The sequence below is a fragment of the Engraulis encrasicolus genome, chromosome 23 (genome assembly GCF_034702125.1).
Source record: "Engraulis encrasicolus isolate BLACKSEA-1 chromosome 23, IST_EnEncr_1.0, whole genome shotgun sequence".
NCBI lineage: Eukaryota > Metazoa > Chordata > Actinopteri > Clupeiformes > Engraulidae > Engraulis > Engraulis encrasicolus.
In genome coordinates, this window is record NC_085879.1 from 31,200,317 (window position 1) to 31,220,534 (window position 20,218).

General features: G+C 40.6%; 2 protein-coding genes across 2 annotated transcripts in view; one reads left to right on the top strand and one right to left on the bottom strand.

The window, feature by feature from the left end:
- The window catches only part of fgfrl1a (fibroblast growth factor receptor like 1a), a 72,324-nt gene extending 68,163 nt beyond the window's left edge, over positions 1-4,161 (top strand). The window contains exon 8 of the mRNA XM_063190348.1: positions 926-4,161. Coding sequence (XP_063046418.1) covers positions 926-1,476 — 551 coding nt within the window. The 3' untranslated portion in view covers positions 1,477-4,161. The remainder of the gene's footprint in view (positions 1-925) is intronic.
- Positions 4,162-16,008: 11,847 nt separating this feature from the next.
- LOC134439974 (probable E3 SUMO-protein ligase RNF212) lies at positions 16,009-17,922 on the bottom strand. The gene is made up of 7 exons (XM_063189901.1): positions 17,772-17,922; positions 17,283-17,415; positions 17,075-17,142; positions 16,759-16,833; positions 16,427-16,483; positions 16,183-16,241; positions 16,009-16,075 (listed from the first exon to the last, which is right to left on the bottom strand). Exons 2-7 carry the CDS (start codon positions 17,392-17,394, stop codon positions 16,009-16,011), a joined length of 438 nt encoding a protein of 145 aa, XP_063045971.1. The 5' UTR covers positions 17,395-17,415; positions 17,772-17,922.
- Between the last annotated feature and the right edge of the window lie 2,296 nt (positions 17,923-20,218).

Below are 20,218 nucleotides of genomic sequence, written 5' to 3' on the forward strand. Positions count from 1 at the left end.
ACACAATGCTGTGGTAATAGCCTATAGAAAGCACTTCCGTGTGCCCATCACGGAAAACAATTCCGTGTCCAGGAGCACGGAAAACAATTCCGTGTTCAGGAGCACGGAATTTTGGCAAAATCCGTCCTCCTGGACACGGATTTTGTGTCCCTAACATCCGTGTCCAGGAGCACGGAATTTTTGGAGATCAGGCTGGTCAAGTATGCAAGTATGTTCATTCCCCATACAACTATATGCAGTCCATTTACCATTGACCAATTATGTTATCCTTACTTCCTTGCTTTGATTTTGTCATGGAATGCACCTTCCATGGGGCAGCAACCTACAGCAACTTGTAGCTTAGCCATGGGCCATCCTAATCCGGCCCTGCATGTATCCCTATTATACTACATAATAGGTTTCATAGATTTCTTGTAGCCTATACAAACATTGCTGTCTGCGCGCACAGCTGAGGATCCCTTTGCAACCTCTGATTGTTTGGAAGCTGTCACTCAAACAATGTGCTCATGTGATTGGCTGCCTCACTCCTTGGCTCCTCACAGCGCAAATGTGTGTAAGCCTATCTATGGGTCAGTGAGTGGGTTTCAGCACTAGCACACGTCATGGCGGCGCAATGACAGCCACTATTGAAGGAGAGTGCTTCGGATTCAGTCGTCTTTCTATGAAGCCACTATTGTATGGATTTTGTTTGTTTGTTTTTAGTGAACTATCTAGGAAGCATACTGTTGGCCATTCATTGCAGCATATAAACAACCAATTACTATTTAATTGATGGGCAATAGATGCCGTTGCATCTAACGACCTGACGTCTGAGCCCCAAAAAACCTCTTTGACCGCCATACACAATAACAATGTCACAGAAGCCAAATATTAACTGGTGATGACATAAATAACAGTGTGTTGTTGTTTCTGTATGTCCGTGCAGACCCGAGCCCGCATCACTACAGCATCCCCACGGCCATGTCTCCCAGCCTGCCCTGGCCCGTCATCATCGGCATCCCCGCCGGCGTCGTCTTCATCCTGGGCACCGTCCTCCTCTGGCTCTGCCAATCAAAGAAGCAGTGCTCCTCCTCCTCCCCGGCCAATGGCGGAAGCCCGTTCGGCGGCCCCAACCAGCCCGGTCCTGCCTCTGGCTCCTCCCCCTCCTCCTCCGCCGCCCAGAACCATCACAACCACAACAACTGCAGCAGCGGCGGCAGCGGTGGCCAGCCTCCTCACGAGTGGGGCACGCCCTGCGCACTTCCGCCCGGTGACAAGGAGATGATTGGCTCCAACGGCGTCGGAGGCGGGACAAATTACGAGGATTACCTGGCGAGCCAACAGCAACAATTGCTACTACCTCCCCAGGGTGGCGGAGGGGTAGGGGTAGGGGCGCCCAAATTCTGCCCGAAGATCTACACGGACGTCCACACGCACACACACTCGCACGTGGAGGGGAAAGTGCACCAGCATCAGCACATATACTACCAATGTTAATGGCGCTGGAAAGATGACTGGAATTGTAGTACTCCTTCTGCACCAGAACATACTGTACGTATATTACCAATGATGATGATGAGAGTGGCACAGAGGATGACTCTGTTACGCCGCCATACTCCTCAAAATGCATCAACACACATATTCCCAATGCTAAGGAATCTGCGCAGAGGACTACTATGCACACAGGTACTCCTCTAGGTGCATCAACAACACCAACAACACACAGTACGATATTAGCAAATGCTCAAAAGACGCTCAAAAGATGACTGTTGGCACTCCATCCATCCGAACCAAAATTTACAGTAGTAGACAGTACATTTTTTCAGTGTTAGTTCAACTTTCGAGGGTTTCCTTCCTCAAGTTTTGAATCCAACACTGTATAGTACAGACCTGCAAACTCGTCAAAGAAAAAAAGGTGACAGTGTACAGCGGGGGTTCTATTTCTATTCACGTGAATGACCTAATTGGCCGGGAAAAAGGTGACTGTCACCAAAAGGTGACGAGTTTGCAGGTATGATAGTATTTCCTGTGTTGTTCAAGATGGTCAGAGGTACTCATGGATGTGTCAACAGCAGGGGCGTTGCAGCAAATTGTGGCCCCTATGTACAATCAGCTCCAATGGACCTCCCCTAGCTATATACTGTAACTACATGAATCAGACACTGTGTGGGCCCCCTACAGTATATTCTGTACATGGGGCTCTGATAACTCTGGTCACACTTTACCCCCCTGTACGACACCCCTGGTCAACAGTCCTGGTGTTTTAAGCACCAATGGATACATACCGGTACATTATGGATTTCAAAGGCGCTAAGAAGCTGTTTAGAGGTACTCATCAGTGTGTCAACACAGTCAGCATGCATGGGCCACACTGACAGACTGAGAAGGGTACTAGCATTTTATTTTATTTTATTTTTTGTGAAGATTTGTTTTTGCCAAATGATAGCTTTGCTCTCGCCTTGATCGAAAAATCATCAATGACTTGTGTGAGCGAGCGCTCCAACAACCAGCCGAGAGTTTACAACCTACAACCAGTCTGCAGCATTATTCTCCTCAGAGGCACATGAAAAGTCGCATGGCACCATACCATAGGTGCCAATGAAGTCAAAGAAGTCAATGGATCTGAATGGAAAAAAAAGACAGTCATTCAAAACAGTACGATAATAACTGGAGATCAATAAGCGAATCGCCAAATTCTTAATAACAAGGCACATGGATACTCAACAACAGACTCAAAAGACTTTTGGTTTTGGTGATCTGATCTCACTTAACAGGTTTGCTGCTGTGCGCTTTATCGTTTCGTTTTCATAAGAAATGTACAAAATTCCAGTACGAAACAAGTTGCTGGTCAGGAATGTTATGGTAGATAAGCCTAATCCTCAAGAGACATTTATGATGGAAAAACTAAAAAAAAATCACAGAAGCCAAATAATGACTAGTGATGCCATACATCACAGTTTTAACACCACACAAGGAATGGTGGCAGCTTTCAAGTATGTATTCCTGAGCAAAACGATGCACATACAGTACTGTTGGTTTGTTGATGTGTGTGAAATATGGTCACACACACAAGAAAAAAAAATGTAGGGCAGTTGGGCCTACATCAGGCAACTCTTTAAATTTAAAACCCATTGTAAGTCATTGTATCTAAAAATGCTGTTTTTAGATGCAACTATCCAGTTTAAAACGAAGGATTTTTTTTTTCAATTCATTTTTTCCTACTTTTTGTTTCCATGCATGAGTTGTCTGAAGTAGGCCAAATGGCCACCAAGTTTTGATGAATGGACTTTGTCTTTTGACATCCAAAGCATCAGCATATTGGAGTTAACTTAGCCTATTCAACAAAGAACAGCTCTCAGCATCTCTCCCTCAAGCAAAAAAAAAACATTCTCGGTAGTTGATCTTGATCTTAATCTGAATGGTGGATTTTAGTCAAAGTTGTTCACACGTCAAGAGGCATTGTATTCATGACATCATCATTGCAACATTGCAAAAAGTTTAAATTTAGCACTCGTTGATGAGGAAAAGGTAGATATTCTGTACATAAGTACGACTGCAGTAACTATTGGACCAGATGCTAGCATTAGTAGCAATATTTGACCAAAATTTGTATGTGCTATTTGTTGACATTACCGTACGTGTAATTGACATTGCTTAGTTATGAACGCTTCAGTAATGTCTGTCTTTAATGAGAGAAGGCCTCCCTTCACACACCGTAAAACATTTCAGGCTGGAAATTGTTAATGCACATTCTCAACATATCAAACACTTGAGGTGTATCTTTGGTTTCATTCGTCTTTCAGTTGACACAAAGGGATAGCTTTGTTAGTTTTGTGGAGTTAACGTTTGTTTAGGTGGATATTAATTTGCACGTTTACCCATTTTTATCCATTTCATACTGATTCTTCAGCTTCAATTTCACAACCTCGTCTTACTATGTCATGTAGTAGTGCATCTCTGGAATGTTCATACTTTTGTTATGCAAAAAAAAGATAACACCAGTAGCCATTATTTGCATGTGAAGTCCCCCCCCCCCCCTCTATCACCTGAATTCATTTACACAAGCATGTCTTCCCCCTCCCCCTCCCCAACACTTAATATGCGGTTGTGTGATAAATGTCTGGTTACACTTTGCTTGTTGCCGGCGTCATACGTATGACATAACAGTGTCATAATAGTGTCACAGCACATGTCATTTTCATAAACATTTTGTGGTCATGAAAGTTTACCTTGTTAGGACTGTCTTTTCCATAACCGTATGCCACTCAATGACATAGTCTTATGTTTATGACATTGACAACATGTTTATGACACATGATGCAAATGACACATCGGTTACGACACTGTTATGACACAGTTATGCCATACGTATGACGCCGGCGTCAAGTGAAGTGTTACCAAATGTACTAACTAGACAACATCTGGTGATAACTGCTGCTTTCTGGGACCATACGCTATAGGCCAGGGGTTCCCAGACCTTACCATGACAAGGCCCCACATATAATGGTAGATTCCAGCCAAGGCCCCCCACTGACTATACATACATCCATCCAACCCCAACCCCCCCGGCATTGGCTGAGCCACACCATTTTTTTTTTTGCATCCACCTTCACACCTCAATGAAGTTGGTGCACTCCTAAAACCCATTAATGCGCAACAGAAAACACAATACAGTATATTACATGTGAACACTTTAAAGAAGAAAGTGATAATATTAACATTAAGAAGAAAGCGATAGCACAGTCACAGTATATTGATTATTTATATTGGTTTACTTTAGTTAAATGTATTCAATTATCTATTCTATTTTGTTATACTTCTCCTGTCAACATGCTACGGGCCCCCTAGCATCACCTCCTAGTGGCCCCCCAGGCCAGGGGTTCCCGGCCCCCGGTTTGAAAACTGCTGTGGTAGGCCTCTATCAGGAACGTTCAGCTCCAGTTCCAGCGCAGCAAATGTCTTCTACAGGTGCATTTCCATATAAAACCCAGAAGCGGGACCAGGGCCAGGGGCTCAGGGCTGCCTTGGGTCGGGTCGTTTGTCTGGCCGCCCGGCCGGCATGCATTTTACTGTGTGCTCAAAACCCAGTCGATCAGCCGAGCCACTCTCTTGAACTTTTAAAAATTGCAGTCAGTAGTAGAAAAAATATTGATGCTAGGAATGTGTAGGTACGGTATTAGTGATAAGCAAATTGCATGGTCTCTTGACAATCATCAACAATCAATTCTTTTTTATTTATTTTTATTATAGGTAGATAGTATCATTTCCATTGCTAAGCAACCCAAACTAATGTCATCTTTTTTTTCTTAATTGTTTTTCCAGATTTACTTTGCTCAGTTCCACTGCCAAGGCCCCTAATTCAGCCCAACGTCATATCATGTGGAGTTGTGAAGCACATTTAATTTAGCTGCAGTAGTTAACATACATTTCATTGTAGCTGATATCTCGGATTGCATTTATTTTTTTGCATTACAATTGTTGACCATTTTTCGTGTTATTTAACTACTGAATATTTCCTATGTGGTGCACGTCGTGGAGGTACATTATGCATGAAATGCACTTAAAATAAAATACATAAATGAATAAATGTGCCTTACTTTGCTGAGACAGCAAACAGGATGAGAACAAACTAACAATCACCCGATTTATTATATTGCATGTCCACTACATACACACAAACCAATAATGTGCTCTTTATGTCTGTCAAAAATGTGTTTTTGGAGTTTTCGTGAAATCCCACATGCAGTCTCAGTCAGCACTTAATGTTGTATTTTCAGGTAATGTTATAAAATGTTAAAAGTATTGTTTAGATCAGTGTTTGCTTGTTGTGTGTATGCATGAATGCATGTGATAATGAGTGTGGCTTTTACCCAATTCTTGCAAGGGCACATGTGTTGATTACATGTGTGTGCCTAGTCTTTGGCTGAAAAAAAGTTTGCTAGTGCCAATTCAAACACGGTTTAGTTTTAGAGTTCTTGTTATGAATCCTATTTAAGATGTATTTTGCTGGCATGTAACCTTTATGTTCATAGCTTTGTTTTAACGTGCATACACTATCTGTCTGCTTGTTGAATATCTTCCTGTTAAACATTTTCTATAATTCAACTTTTTCCAGTGTGACGTAGACAATAATTTGTACTCATATACAGTGCCCTCCATAATTATTGGCACCCCTGGTTGAGATGTGTTTTTTAGCTTCCAATTATTTTATTTTTTTTCTAAATAATATGGGACCTTAATGGAAAAAAGGAGAAAAATCCAACCTTCAATACAAGTGCATTTATTCAGTTGGGAAAAAATCCCACATAAAGAAATAATTATTTGACATCAAATAATGTGTGTCACAATTATTAGCACCCCTGGTGTTAATATTTTGTACAACCCCCTTTTGCCAACAAAACAGCACCTAATCTTCTCCTATAATGTTTCACAAGATGGGAAAAGACAGAAAGAGGGATCTTCAGCCATTCCTCTTTGCAGAATCTCTCTAAATCATCCAGAGACCTGGGTCCTCTCCTCTGTACTCTCCTCTTCAGCTCACCCCACAGGTTCTCAATGGGGTTGAGGTCAGGGGACTGAGATGGCCATGGGAGGAGCTTGATTTTGTGTCTGGTGAACCATTTCTGTGTAGATTTGGCCATATGTTTAGGGTCATTGTCTTGCTGAAAGACCCAGTGACGACCCAGCTTCAGCTTTCGGGCAGAGGGCAACAGATTTTGATTTAAAATGTCCTGGTATTTCAAAGCATTCATGATGCCATGCACCCTAACAAGGTTCCCAGGGCCTTTGGAAGCGAAACAGCCCCACAGCATCACTGACCCACCTCCATACTTCACAGTGGGTATGAGGTGCTTTTCAGCATGCGCATCTTTCGTGGTACGCCAGACCCACTTAGAGTGTTTGTTGCCAAAAAGCTCAATCTTGGTCTCATCTGACCAAAGCACACGGTCCCAGTTGAAGCCCCAATACCGCTTGGCGAACTCCAGACGCTTGCGTTTATGATTGTGAGTGAGGAAAGGTTTTCTCTGTGCATGCCTCCCAAACAGCTTGTTGGCGTGCAGACAGCGCCTGATGGTTGATTTGGAGACTTTGTGACCCCAGGATGCTACCATTTGTTGTAATTCTGTAACAGTGAGCTTTGGAGATCTTTTGATTTCTCTTACCATCCTCCTCACTGTGCGTGGTGGCAAAATAAACTTGGGTCCTCGTCCAGGCTTGTTTACCACTGTTCCAGTTGTTTTGAACTTCTTAATTATTCCTCTCACAGTGGATATGGGCAGCTGCAGTTGAGTGGCAATCTTCTTGTAGCCTCTGCCTGACCTGTGAAGGTCGACGCACATCTGCCTCACTTGTATGCTGTGTTCCTTTGTCTTTCCCATGTTTAAGAGTGGATAAGAGAAATGGCCTCCGTGTCACGTCATATTTATACCCCAGGGAAACAGGAAGTGATGAATTACTAATTAAATGTTCCTACATACTCTGGTAAACTTTGTAAACTACTGTAGAAATGACAGAAATGCTTCAATTATATTTATTTCCTGGGAATTGTTAAGGGTGCCAATAATTGTGGAACAGGTGATTTAATGAAAAATAATTATTTTTTAGTCAGGGATTTTTTTATTTTCTTACAATTCATTTGAGTTGAATGCTACATTTTCCTACAATTTTCAGTGTGACAGTATTCTTCTGCAATAAACACTGAATTTATTTTAAGGCTTTTAACACATCTCAACCAGGGGTGCCAATAATTATGGAGGGCACTGTAGCTAGGCTAAATGCTAAGCCTCTCAGACACAACCTCTTACACTTTTTAAGTTTTAAAAAAGCCAGACATTTGATGTGTTTTTTTATTATTTGTGTTTGTTAGCATCTGGTCTACTAGTCACTGAGTCTCTACGGTACATCTCCTCACCATGGTATGACACAAGTCCTAAGCTCATCTGTTGCCTTGGCAACGTTAGAATGCAACAGGTGGAGAGCCTCACCTCACCAAATAATTGTAATCGCAATCGTTACCACTAAATGCAATTACGTACAGTACCGTAAATGCCTTTGATGATGTTACCTACCCTACGTGTTTTTATTTTTTAATAACTGTATTTGAATAGTGTGTGCCTTATCAAGTGATTGTAGAAGCAACGTGTATTTATTTCCAGGTGGAAATGTGTTTCTACGTGAAATGGGGCATTACGTTTATGTATGTGTGATGATGTAATAGTTTGAAATCACTATTATAGTGTCGATGTTATGATGAGGTTGAGTGTTTGGACATAAGCAGGGTGCGATTTGTTGAAAAAAAGAAAAAGAAAAATGGGGGGTTTGTCGAAAAAACAGAGATGAGGGACGGACGTACATTTTACATTTATTCCTCCAATCTCAATCCCAAAGGTAATCAGGGCCGCTGGCAGCTTTGGCCGGACCCAGGGACAAAGTCATCTGAAAAGCTCCGCCCTCCACCCTACCCCCAACACATGCAATGCAATAAGGACCCAATTCTGCCCCCCCCCCCCCCACCCCCACCCCCCGTCTGGGCCCGGGGCAAGTGACCCCGTTGTCCCGCCCTGTCAGCTTCCACGAATGTACAAATCGCACCCTGACCATAAGCTATATACTGCCGCGTGCATCAGAAGTATGCAAGCAAACCGATGACCTTAAGACTGCCCTTACTGTGATGTGCTATTGTGCATTATTTCTCAATACAATACTATAATAATGGCATTATTTTTAGGAACATATCTTAACCCATGGTAATAGAAGTTGTCCTGTGTGTACAAATGAAAAAAAAGAAAAGAAAAGAGAAAAAAATAATACAGTTAGTCCCCTGTTTTCTGTTCAGTATGGTTCAAATATTGTGTCTGTTCAATGGGTGACTGAAATATCCAAAGGTATCTAGATCCCATATTTGGTTTGATTATTTAATGCAATAAAATTGATTTATTCAAAACCTTGAGTCTGATGGTTGGTTGCAGTCTCGTCACCACAAGAAAACACTGGCTAGATTACACAATGAAGCATGCAGTAACTACGCCAGCATTGAAACTGAGACAAAAGCCTTCAAAGTATTGGTATTAGGTTGGGTATTGTAGTTACTGCAAATTTGACAGCGCATTATCTTTAAAATGGGACATATTTGTACCATAACGTTTTGTAAAAGATAATGGAGGTGGTACAAAGATCATTTTCAGGCTAAACTCAATTTTGACAAAATGTGTTTTTTATCTTTTTTTAGTTTGGAATAAAAAACATGTAGTCAATCTTAATTAACGTGAAAGTCACCTAAAAATTAGTACTTTTGAACTAGAATTTACACATAATTCCTCTTTCATGGGCGGGCCAGAGGTGCTGACTGGGTCTATGGAGACAAACGTGTGACCAAGTGAAATATACACAGGAGATGTGGCAGTGTTAATCAACACTCTTCTGAGCACATATGGTCCCACTCCATTTTAGTGTACTGAGTAAGTTGGCCTTGGCTTGTTAGTAGGTTACTCGAGCGAGGCTGGGAAGTAATGCCTAGTTGGGGTCTGAAAAGTTTACTCGGTTACTACGTAGTCAGGGCCGGCGCTAGACATAAGCAGACAATGCGGTTGTCTAGGGCAGTGGTTCTTAAAGCACCCTCTTACCTGTGCCCAAGACAAACCGCGTACCCCCAACCCAAACTTCTACACATGTACGTGTATACACACTAAAACACAATTTAAGTGATTGATTAGTTACTATGATTCTTGCTTGAGACATTAATCAATACTTTAATGACTGTAAATGGGGACCAAAACACGTTTTAATTTGTTTTTCATGTTCTCAAGCAGAATTTTGGTCACAACCTCAACACAAACAGAATTCTGCGCACCCCCTGGAATCTCTGGTGCACCCCCAGGGCGCACTTCTGGTCTAGGGCCCCAAATTCGACGGGGGAACCCAAAAGCCACTCAGTAAACTTTACATTGACATTGATTATTTCATGACCATTCAGTCTATATGTTTGTACTAGGAGGTCAGCTGTGCCCAATCAGACAGCATTGTGTGCACAGATGACAATTTCGAAATGCACGAAAAGGAAAGGGATGCCTAGGGTTCAAATTGACTAGAACCGGCCTTGTATGTAGTTCACCACATAAGATGGAAGTGGACCTAACAGTGCATTATGTATGGTGGGTGAACCAATGAACAATTCGAATTTAGCCTTAGAATAGACCTACTGCTCAAACGGATGTGAGTATAACTCCTACAGGATCCTTACCCCAGATGTACCCACTTTTCTGTGTGCTCGTTGGTCTGGCTACACATGCATTTTAGAAAGCAGAGAACACACAATTTTGCTTATAAAATCACTTGTGAACATTTCTCACAAATTCAGTGTATTCATTGAACTGTTTTGACAAAGGGAATTATCATTATAATGAAGCTATTGATGTCTACCCACTACCGAACAGCACAGCACAGATCTCAAAGGGCACACCTCAGCTGAGCTCAGCCTGCCTCCCTTGTGTGGTGTCTCCTATTCTAGCAGCAGTGTTCTGTTCAGTAACTGATCTCTATAGGCCACCTAGTGGCCACCTGTTAACATTACAGTGTTTTCTTTACATTACGTTAAACTTTGCCTAGCTTTTTTAAAATCCAAAACAACTCAAAGTTATTTTAAGGGCAGCCATGGGTAAGTGGTTAGGGTGTCAGACTTGTAGCCCAAAGGTTGCAGGTTCGACTCCTAACCTGCCAGGTTGGTGAGGTGGGAGTAATTAACCAGTGCTCTCCCCCAGTCTCCTGCATGACTGACCATGAAACCGTCCCGCCACACTGCTCCCTTTTAGGCGCCATTGGGGACTGCCTCCTTGCACAGGTGAGACATACATGCAATTTCGTTGTGTGCAGTGTTCACTTGTGTGCTGTGTCACAATGACAATGGGAGGTTCCCAGTTGGGATTTCACTTACACTTAAAGGGATACTGTCCCATTTTTGGAAATAAACTTATTTGACACCCCCCCTTGAGTTAAATAATAGGGTTTTACCGATTTCCTGTACTTTCAACCGTTTTGTAGCTATGGCAGTGCAAATTTTACCTCCACGCTAGCAGTTAACATTGAGTCCTATGAGACCAGTTAGCCGCCAGCTGGTCTCATAGGACTCAATGTTAACTGCTAGCATGAAGGTAAAATCTGCACTGCCATACCCAGAGAACGGTTGAAAGTACAGGAGAATGGTAAAACCCTGTTGGTTACAGTCCCTGGAGGAGTGTGGGGTTAGATGCCTTGCTCAAGGGCACTTCAGCCATGGAGTGAGGTATGGCGTGAGGTAAGATTCGGTCTGACAACCCTCTGATCTTAAGTCCATCTCTTTAACCATTAGGCCATGGCTGCCTTTTATGGACCACTGAACATTGAAAAATTTACTGTAAGGGGATTTGCATGTTTCATCTTCATTTTTTTCTCCCCTTCTTTTCCACCCGTCTGACCTAAAAGTGAGCATTTCGTTAAAGGAGAAGTCCAGTTTTTTGAACATTAAGGCCATTTTCTGAGTGGTCTGCAATGTTTTAGAGTCCCCCTCACCGTTTATTTCATGTTTGCTGCAGTCTCTGTTATTTGGCTGATTTGGATTTGATCTCAACCAGCTTTAGAATGGCCGTCTATGAGCACCTGCAACTCTGTTCTTAAAATCACCTTAAACATTTGTTTTCGAAAGTCTTCAGCTCACAAAGTGGTTAGGAGTGTTCACTAGCAGTCCCTAACAAGTTTCAAGGCGAAATATGGCTTCTGTCATTTTTTATTTGCCATTTTGTGAAAGAAAGTGAAAGTGAAAGTGAAACTTAACTTACAAATTGCTACATAAAACACGACAGATGCCATATTTCGCTACAAAAATTGCGAAGGAACACAAGTGCTGCTTACATACTGCTGAACACTTGCTGAGTTGCATATTCTTCAAAACAAATGTTAAATGTGATTTTAAGAACAGAGTTGCAGGTGCCCATAGACGGCCATTCTAAAGCTGGTTGAGATCAAATCCAAATCAGCCAAATAACAAAGACTGCAGCAAACATGAAATAAACGGTGAGGGGGACTCTAAAACATTGCAGACCATTCAAAAAATGGCCTTAATGTTCAAAAAAGTGGACTTCTCCTTTAAGCTGATTGACACACACACCTTTGCATAGAAAAATGTATAAGAATGTGCCATTTTAATAAGTCAGAACATTTACAGGTTAAAGCAAATGGTTCATTCGGATATGTCCACCAACAGTGTATTGCTGTATATGTGGCTGTCTTGCTGTAAATTAAAGGCAGCGTTGTCTGCAGTGGGTCGTTGTCATTATTATCAATGCAATGAGGACATAGATGAGTATCGGAAGGGGGCTTTAAAAACCGGCGTTTCCCATTGGGTACGTGGAGTGGTCATCAAGCTCATTGACTGGTTCAACCCGCTGTCTGTCTTAATGCCACAAGAGAAATCCCGCCCACTGATGAGAAAGACACAACACAGCACTGTTATAAACCCTGCTTCACATTGCATTTGCATTGTGTGCCATTAAATTGTGTTACATTACTGGATGAGTGAAAATATGCAGCGTGTACCTGATAGATGGAGGGCGAACAGGGTGGATGCTCCCTAGGTGAGGTAGCGAACCTGCAATTCACAAACAATCAGAGGTGTCAAACGTAGTAAAAAAAAAAACACCACAGTCTCCTTCCTACACTGTACCGCAAGAAACACTGTACTAGATCAATCAATTTAATTGATCGATTGATCCATCTTGACTGTAATCATAAAGTTATTGGTGGGCACTGAACTTGGTCATGCCTGAAGAGACTTCCTGTATCTGCTTCCAGAGGTGTCAAAGTAAGAGTTAAAAAATGAAGAAACACAGTTTCATTCCAATGCAGGTAACTTAAGTTATATGAGTAACCTGTAAAACCTGTGTACAGTGTGTAGTTGTCTTCTGATCAGCTTACTCTGCACTGGTAGGATCAGGTTTTGTGGTGGGCTCTTGTTAGGTTTTCAGTGTTTTGCAGAAACAACACAGTAACATCTACCTCATTAGGTAACATTAACAGCTATGTAATACCATGTGCTAGTGATGTAGTTACAATGTAAATTTATTTTCACTTTTACTTTTACTTTTGACACCTCTGCAAACCAACACACCTCAAAATGAACTCCACTCACATACTATTTATTCAAAGGGTAACTTCAGATGAAATGACATGATTGAAAAAGAACATATACATAGTGTAACATACTGTATCTCAAATAAGACCCCAATATACTAACCAAAGTTGCCATCTGGGGCTAGGCATCTTGAGGCGAGGCTCCCGGAAAGACTAAAAAAAAGAGTAAGTGAATAAATAAATGCATCACACATGCTGTAATAAATCTTAACAAAGGTGACACATGTCCCAAAAAGGAAAAAATATGAAAGTGCACTGTCTGATAAATGATAAACAAACATTCTACAGTAGCATTGTAGCATTCTACAGTAACTTACTATTTCTACATTGAGAAAACTTTTGTCAATGCAAGACACAGTAGCCTGATGAAAGTATGAAAGTAAAAGTGTCAAATAAATATAAAATGAAAAAAAAAACAAGCCAACAGAATAGTCAACATTCACACAACTTTGAATAATTATTAGAACACTGTATCAGACTCGATGAGTGAAATGTACAGAGTACGACTACTACAACTACTATGACTACTATTGTAACTGTGTCAAAACACTGTTATGTCAATATCTCATCATACATATGACGACGGCGTCAAGTTAAGTCTAACCTCTACTACTAAGAATTAGTAATAGTAGAAGAGCTACTCCATTGATCCTGATGGAAATTGAGACATTAAAAAGTATGAAGTAAAGAAATTTGACCAATAATGTTTTTTTGTGTGTGTTTTTTTTTAAGAGGAAATGAATGTGCAATACCTGACAGTTGCAGAATGAGCAGGGCTGACTCTGTGAGGAACTGTGCCTGTATTTCACAAATAATAAATAATAATAGTGAGACTTATTTTATATGTCACATCGTTGCCCAGCAGAATCCTTGTATCGCCTCTTTTTTTTATTATGATTTTATATTCGTTCTTTATTCATTATAAAATATAAATCAGTACTACTGGTCAGTTTCCATGAGTACCGGTATATTTGTATGATAAATTATTTAATAACCAACGCTGATGTTGAAATTATTATTTACAAAGAAAATAGTAATACCGTATATAAATCGCTAAGTAAAAAACAATGAAAAGTGGAGATACAAGGTGTCTGCCTGACAGTGACGATATGTCACATACACATCTTCATGCCCATACATTAACGGCATAACTGCATTCAGGGTTCTAAATGAACACCTACCCAACCAGCCACATGCTGGTGAAAATCCAGTTTGGCTGGTAGAAGAGAAATATTGCTAGCCACTTGCTAGACACATTAGTGAGTGTTTCTTTGGCTGGTAATATAAACATCTACTAGCCATTTTGGGGGGTGATGAAAAAGTTCATTTAGAGCCCTGAGGTCGGGACCAGTTAGCCTAATTATCATCAACTTTCAAATCGCTTCGAGACTTGGTCTGACTAAGGGCATAACAATTAACGTTTCCCAAACGCCATGGTTGACATGCCTCCCTAGGTTTGCTACTTGCTACTGGCTTCCGACAAAGTGGGTGGAGTTCCCAATTTTTCTGGAGATCAAACGATGTTTACATTGCTCTTGGCCTGACTAGAAACAACGCCGAAGGTGTTGCCTTACTAGGAGGGCGTGGCCTGGCTTGGGACCAGTACCATATAGGGCGAAAATATTCTCATATGTCCAGAAGGGGGTCTGAAAAAGTTTGGGAACTGCTGTAGTAGTACTACAGCATTTCCTGTGTTCATGAGATCTCTCTGAAGGCTTATAGCAGTGTTTCTCAACACTGGGGTCAGGACCCCATGTGGGGTTGCCTGGAATTCAAATATTGGCTGAAATGTCTGAAACACATCTACTGATAAAATATTACTATTAATATAACATGACAATTCAATATTTTCTTTGAAACATCATTAATACACTGTTATACATATCTATAGGTTTAAAGGTGGGGTTGCAGGTTAACCATTTTTAGTAATTGTACTATTATATCACGTTGGAGAGTCTATGTAGAACCTTAGAATCCTGGGGAGTTCCCCCAACGTGATGTCATATCTGCAACCCCACCTTTAATACCCTACTACAACTTAAATAGCTCAGTTATGTTTTCATTTTTATCGTGAAAAAATATGTATGGGGACCTCAGAAATTTGGGATGTCAAAATGGGGTTCAGTGACAAAAAAAGGTTGGAAACCACTGGCTTATACTGACCAATACTGCCATCTTGAGGAGGACTGATGACAGACAGTCTTGGCAGCTTCGGGCTTCGCGCTTCAGGCTGTGAATGGCAGGTCATGAATTAAATAGAGGACGAGGTCAGATACACAGAGGAATAGGGAGACTAAAACGTGTTATTAATGCAATAGGTGTATTATAAAAAGTGTAAGTGCTTTGAGCTGTGAAAGGCAAAGCATGCAAAGATGCAAGAAGGTCAAATGCAGAGAATAAAACATGTCAATAAGATAAATATAATTAAATTAAATATGTAACAAGATGCGAAGGCTTTATTAGATATAGAGGTATATTATAGATACCTTATAAAACATAGACATGGCATCTGGCTCTGCATGTGCAGTCCTGAAAAGAATCAAATAATTTATATTATAATGATATATTTTTAACATTTTGACAAAGATTACTCACAAAGGTCATGGTCATGGTAATGGCAGCGTATTCATAGAGGGAAACATAACCGTGTAGAGAGCACATTTCAAGCTTTGAAAGCGGATGCATGGTGCAAACACATTTGTACTATACTTATAAGTGACTTTCTAATGTTCTACTTTACTATGATGTTCATAAGATATTAATTACACAATTGTATAGCTTGGTTGGTATAGAATTCTGAAAGCTTTGAAGCTTCCTTTGACTTGGGTAAGAAAATTCTTATATTACCATGAAATTTCCGTGTAAGATCTAACTGTACCTTTGATGAGCTGAGCTCTCCAGCTTGTGTATGTACATGTTCTGCTGCGAGATCTTTCTGAAAAACAATGTGACCAAAACATCTTAGATCATGATGTAGTTCTTTGATTGGTTCTTGATTGATTCTTTGATGTAAAATGAAAAAGACACTCAAAAAACCCCTACTTGTTCAGTTCTTGTATCTCCTGTTTCATTTTCATAACCGTTTCTTCCAGGTTTTGACTCTGAAATCAAATGTGGATATGATAACATCGGCCATTTAGTGGGGAAAAGAGCTACAAAATACTGTATCACTGCACCATGGAAACTTTATTGTCGGCTCAAAGACATTGGCACTGTACATTGGCACTGTACATTGGCAAAATACTCTGTGACATAAATAAATATTAATATTACTTTTACTTCTTACCCTTTGTTGATAATGTGTCAGTAATCGCTTTTGTTGTCTTGCCTGGAATTGCAAGACCTAAAAAAAGAATGCAAGCCTTTCAGTACATTCTGAACCCATATCAACATGCCGGTACTGCATTCAAAAAGGGTTTTACATGGGCCACACAGTGATGTGCTTTGGGTTTATGTGGAAGAAGTTTGTCAAAATAATCATATTACATATTTACATAATTACACATATAGTATTACTGTCATATTTGTCATAATGTGAATTATTGCATATTACAAATAATTGACACCATTTTAATGATAAGTACAACGCATATCTGAAGAGATCTGAATTCGACTTACTCCTTTGATCTCTGAGAAGTACTTTGTCGCTGTAGACCCCAGGTCAGTAAAGAGAGCTTTCACATCTGGACTACTCTGTATGGAAAAGCACACAACACATACAGACCACACAAAAGAGACACATTACTGTGTGTAGATGGACCTTTTGATTTATCAGTATCCCACATCAATGCAGTGAAGAACACTGCACCTCTACACTGCAGTCAGGGGCGTAGCAGCAAACTTTGGGCCCTATGTACAATCAACTCCATAGGGACCATAGGATTTTTACAGACTATGTAGCCAATATTACTAGGGTAGGCCTTCTTGCATTTACCTTGTCTGATATCAGAGAGAGATGACACTTTGCCTTGCAAATTCCACACTGCCCCTGCTGAACATTACCTGTAGAAAAATCAAGTAGTGCAAAATGCAAATGCATCATTTTAACTTCATGTCCTTCATGAGAATACTTCATGTCCTTCATAATAGTACACACGGTAATAGCAAGCAACGTTTTCAACTGAGAAACAAGAGGACCTCACCTTTCTTGAAACATCTGCTACAGATGATGTGACGACAGGTGGACACTGCTAGTTCATTGCCAGGGGATGCTGAAGAAAAGCAGCTGTTGCAGCAGATCCAAGTGGCAGCCATCTTCGCTCTCACTCAACAAGACTGGCACCGACAAAGCACATAATTTAGACTTAATTTTCGAGGGTTACACCCAAGTCCATAATGCGAACTGGCTTGAAGTTGAAAACAGCCACTTTTCCTAGCAATCTAGGCTGACATACGGAGCTAACAGGCTACAAAAACAACATCCAACGGTAAGATATTTTTTCTGGTGTGTAACACCATGAATTATATTTTAGTACCCGTGGATTCAAAACAATGACTAGGATGTATTATCCAAATCGTTAAGTATGATTGCGCTACAATCATTATGTAGCCTATTAGCATTTTTGCTACTTATGTCAGCAATGCTAGCGTCCACTACAAATTCACCAGTTGTACCAGGAGAGTTTACTCACTTGTTTTTTGCTGGATTCAGACACTGAAAACCGTAACTCAGCCGAGGCTTATCAAGAGAGTTATCCGATGTTAATTAAACCGTAGAAAAGGTAAATATTATGCTAATGCAAAGGTTAAATCATACTGTTTTGAAAGACCTTTGATGACACTAGAACTAGCCCAGCAGCACGCTCCTAGAACTAGAATGAACACGCGACCCGAGAAAGATGTCATCAAAGAATGTGGTTCCTTGTTGAAGACTGTCTGTAGAGTAGACACAGCATCTACTGTAGGCCTACTGTAGTCTATCTGTTGACCAACCCCTCCCCAAAAACAGTAACAAAACAAACAAAAAAATACAAAAAAAGATGAGACTAATTCAGGTATTTTAATCTTGTTCTTTCTTTTCTACAATGGTCCTTCCTTTCTTCTTATCCATGATTATCATTTCAGGTCTGGTAGGGCTAATTATAGTCAGATTAGTATTTTCTGGTAATTAATCATTAGCATTGTCACAACACTTCCTTTGTAGGCAACAGGTGATGCTCAACAACCCCAAAACATGAAGGGAACACAAAGACGGATCTCGGAGACATGGAGACATGGTAGGTCTTGTTGACATTATTGCCTCTATTCTAGAGCTCAACAGTATAATAAATGCAACAGTACATTTCAACATGCATTATAAAGCAGATGGCAATCCCAGGAACCAAACACTTGACCATCTGAATGTAAAACCAACATCACTTATTATCACTTGCACACACAGATCATACGGATTTATCCAAAAACTTGGCATGAGTCAAGTCTGTAAAATAACAAGGGGAAACAAGTCTTTTTAAGCACATGTTTTAAATACTATATTAAGAGATGGTGTGGTGAAATATAAACAGTAGGTTATGATAAAACCTGATCTGTGTGTGAACCACATATACAGTAGGTAGCCTATAACACCAAGGTTGGGTTCAACATCAGGGCACTCTCCAGGGCCTGCCCGTTGGTCAGACAGCCCATTAATCCGACAGCCCATAAGTCAGACAATAAGCCGGCTAGATGAGCGTAACTTTCAGGCTACTGGGCTAACAGGCTACATGTTACATGCCTTTAATGACGGTTAGGGTTAGGAATTGTTTTGGTTTGGGCAGTTTTGACTTTTCAGTTAACTTAAAAGTGAATATTTGCAAAATGAAGACTCTACAATAATTGGATACTGACAGAACATGCCTTTAATGATGGTTAGGGTTAGGAATTGTTTTGGTTTTGGCATAGTCGTACGAATGGGCTGTGACCAATGGGATAAGATAACCCTCTCTCCAAACATGCAAAGGGGCACTTAACCCCTTAGCGCAGCACTATGGCTATATGTAATGTTTCAGCTGTCATTGAGTACGTTACAATATGCGACCTTGCCTCCTCCACTTGTGCTTGTCTCCTCGTACCAGGAAGTATTATGTCATGATGACATCACTGACAACAGCGTTATATTTCAATATCTTGCAAATGGTCAATTGTTGAGTATTTTTCTCATTGAATGTTGGATGTTGAATGAAAAACAGTCCCTCAAAAGTTGTTGTGGCTAAGCTGACAGCAGGGAAACTGTATCGTTTTCTCCACGGAGGAAGGGCCAGGAGGCGGGACGAGGAGACAAGCACAAGTGGAGGAGGCAAGGTCGCATATTGTACTCATGCACTCATTGTGTTGCCATAAAGAATGGCAGATAAGAGAAATTGTTCAAGATGTTACGATGTAATCAGGAGCAGAGAGTAAATAAGACATTTTAAATGGACTTGATTGAATGAACTCAATTGATTAAACGAACAGAGCGATCGTATTTTGTAGCATTTTATTGTAGTGTCAACACAAATATCCACTGATACAGGTAGCCTATAACTATTTTTTGGTGTAGCCTCTTAAGAGTGCAGATGGGGTCACAGGCGGGCCTATTCACTATTTGCTGAAAATACTCAACTACATCATAACAACATTGCTATAACGTTACCAAGACATTACCAAGAGCCTTGGAGTAACAGTTTAAGACATACCCATTACAATTTTGGTGACAGTAAGGATATGACATCTGTGCTCAGGGTGTTAAAGAGGACATTGAAAACCGCTTCATGAGCCAGATAGCATTGGTCTATGGGCTATATACAAATGTGAAGTGGTTTGCTTAGGTTTTTCTTCTGCCTGTGATCTCCAGCTATGATGTCACACTTCAGGACAAATCTAAATGGCTCACAGCCACATGTGGCGAGTCATTTGAGAAACTCACAGAGAAGGATGGGATGTTTTTTTCATGCTTGCCATACTGTATTTATAAGATCACCCAAACATGTACATAAGACGGTGGCCAGAATACCTGTTGGTATTACAACTTTGCTGCTCGTTGAAACTGTGCTGCCTATTGTCAAATTTGATCTTTTCATGAATATTTACTAATTTTTAAACAAATATTGCTAGTATGACC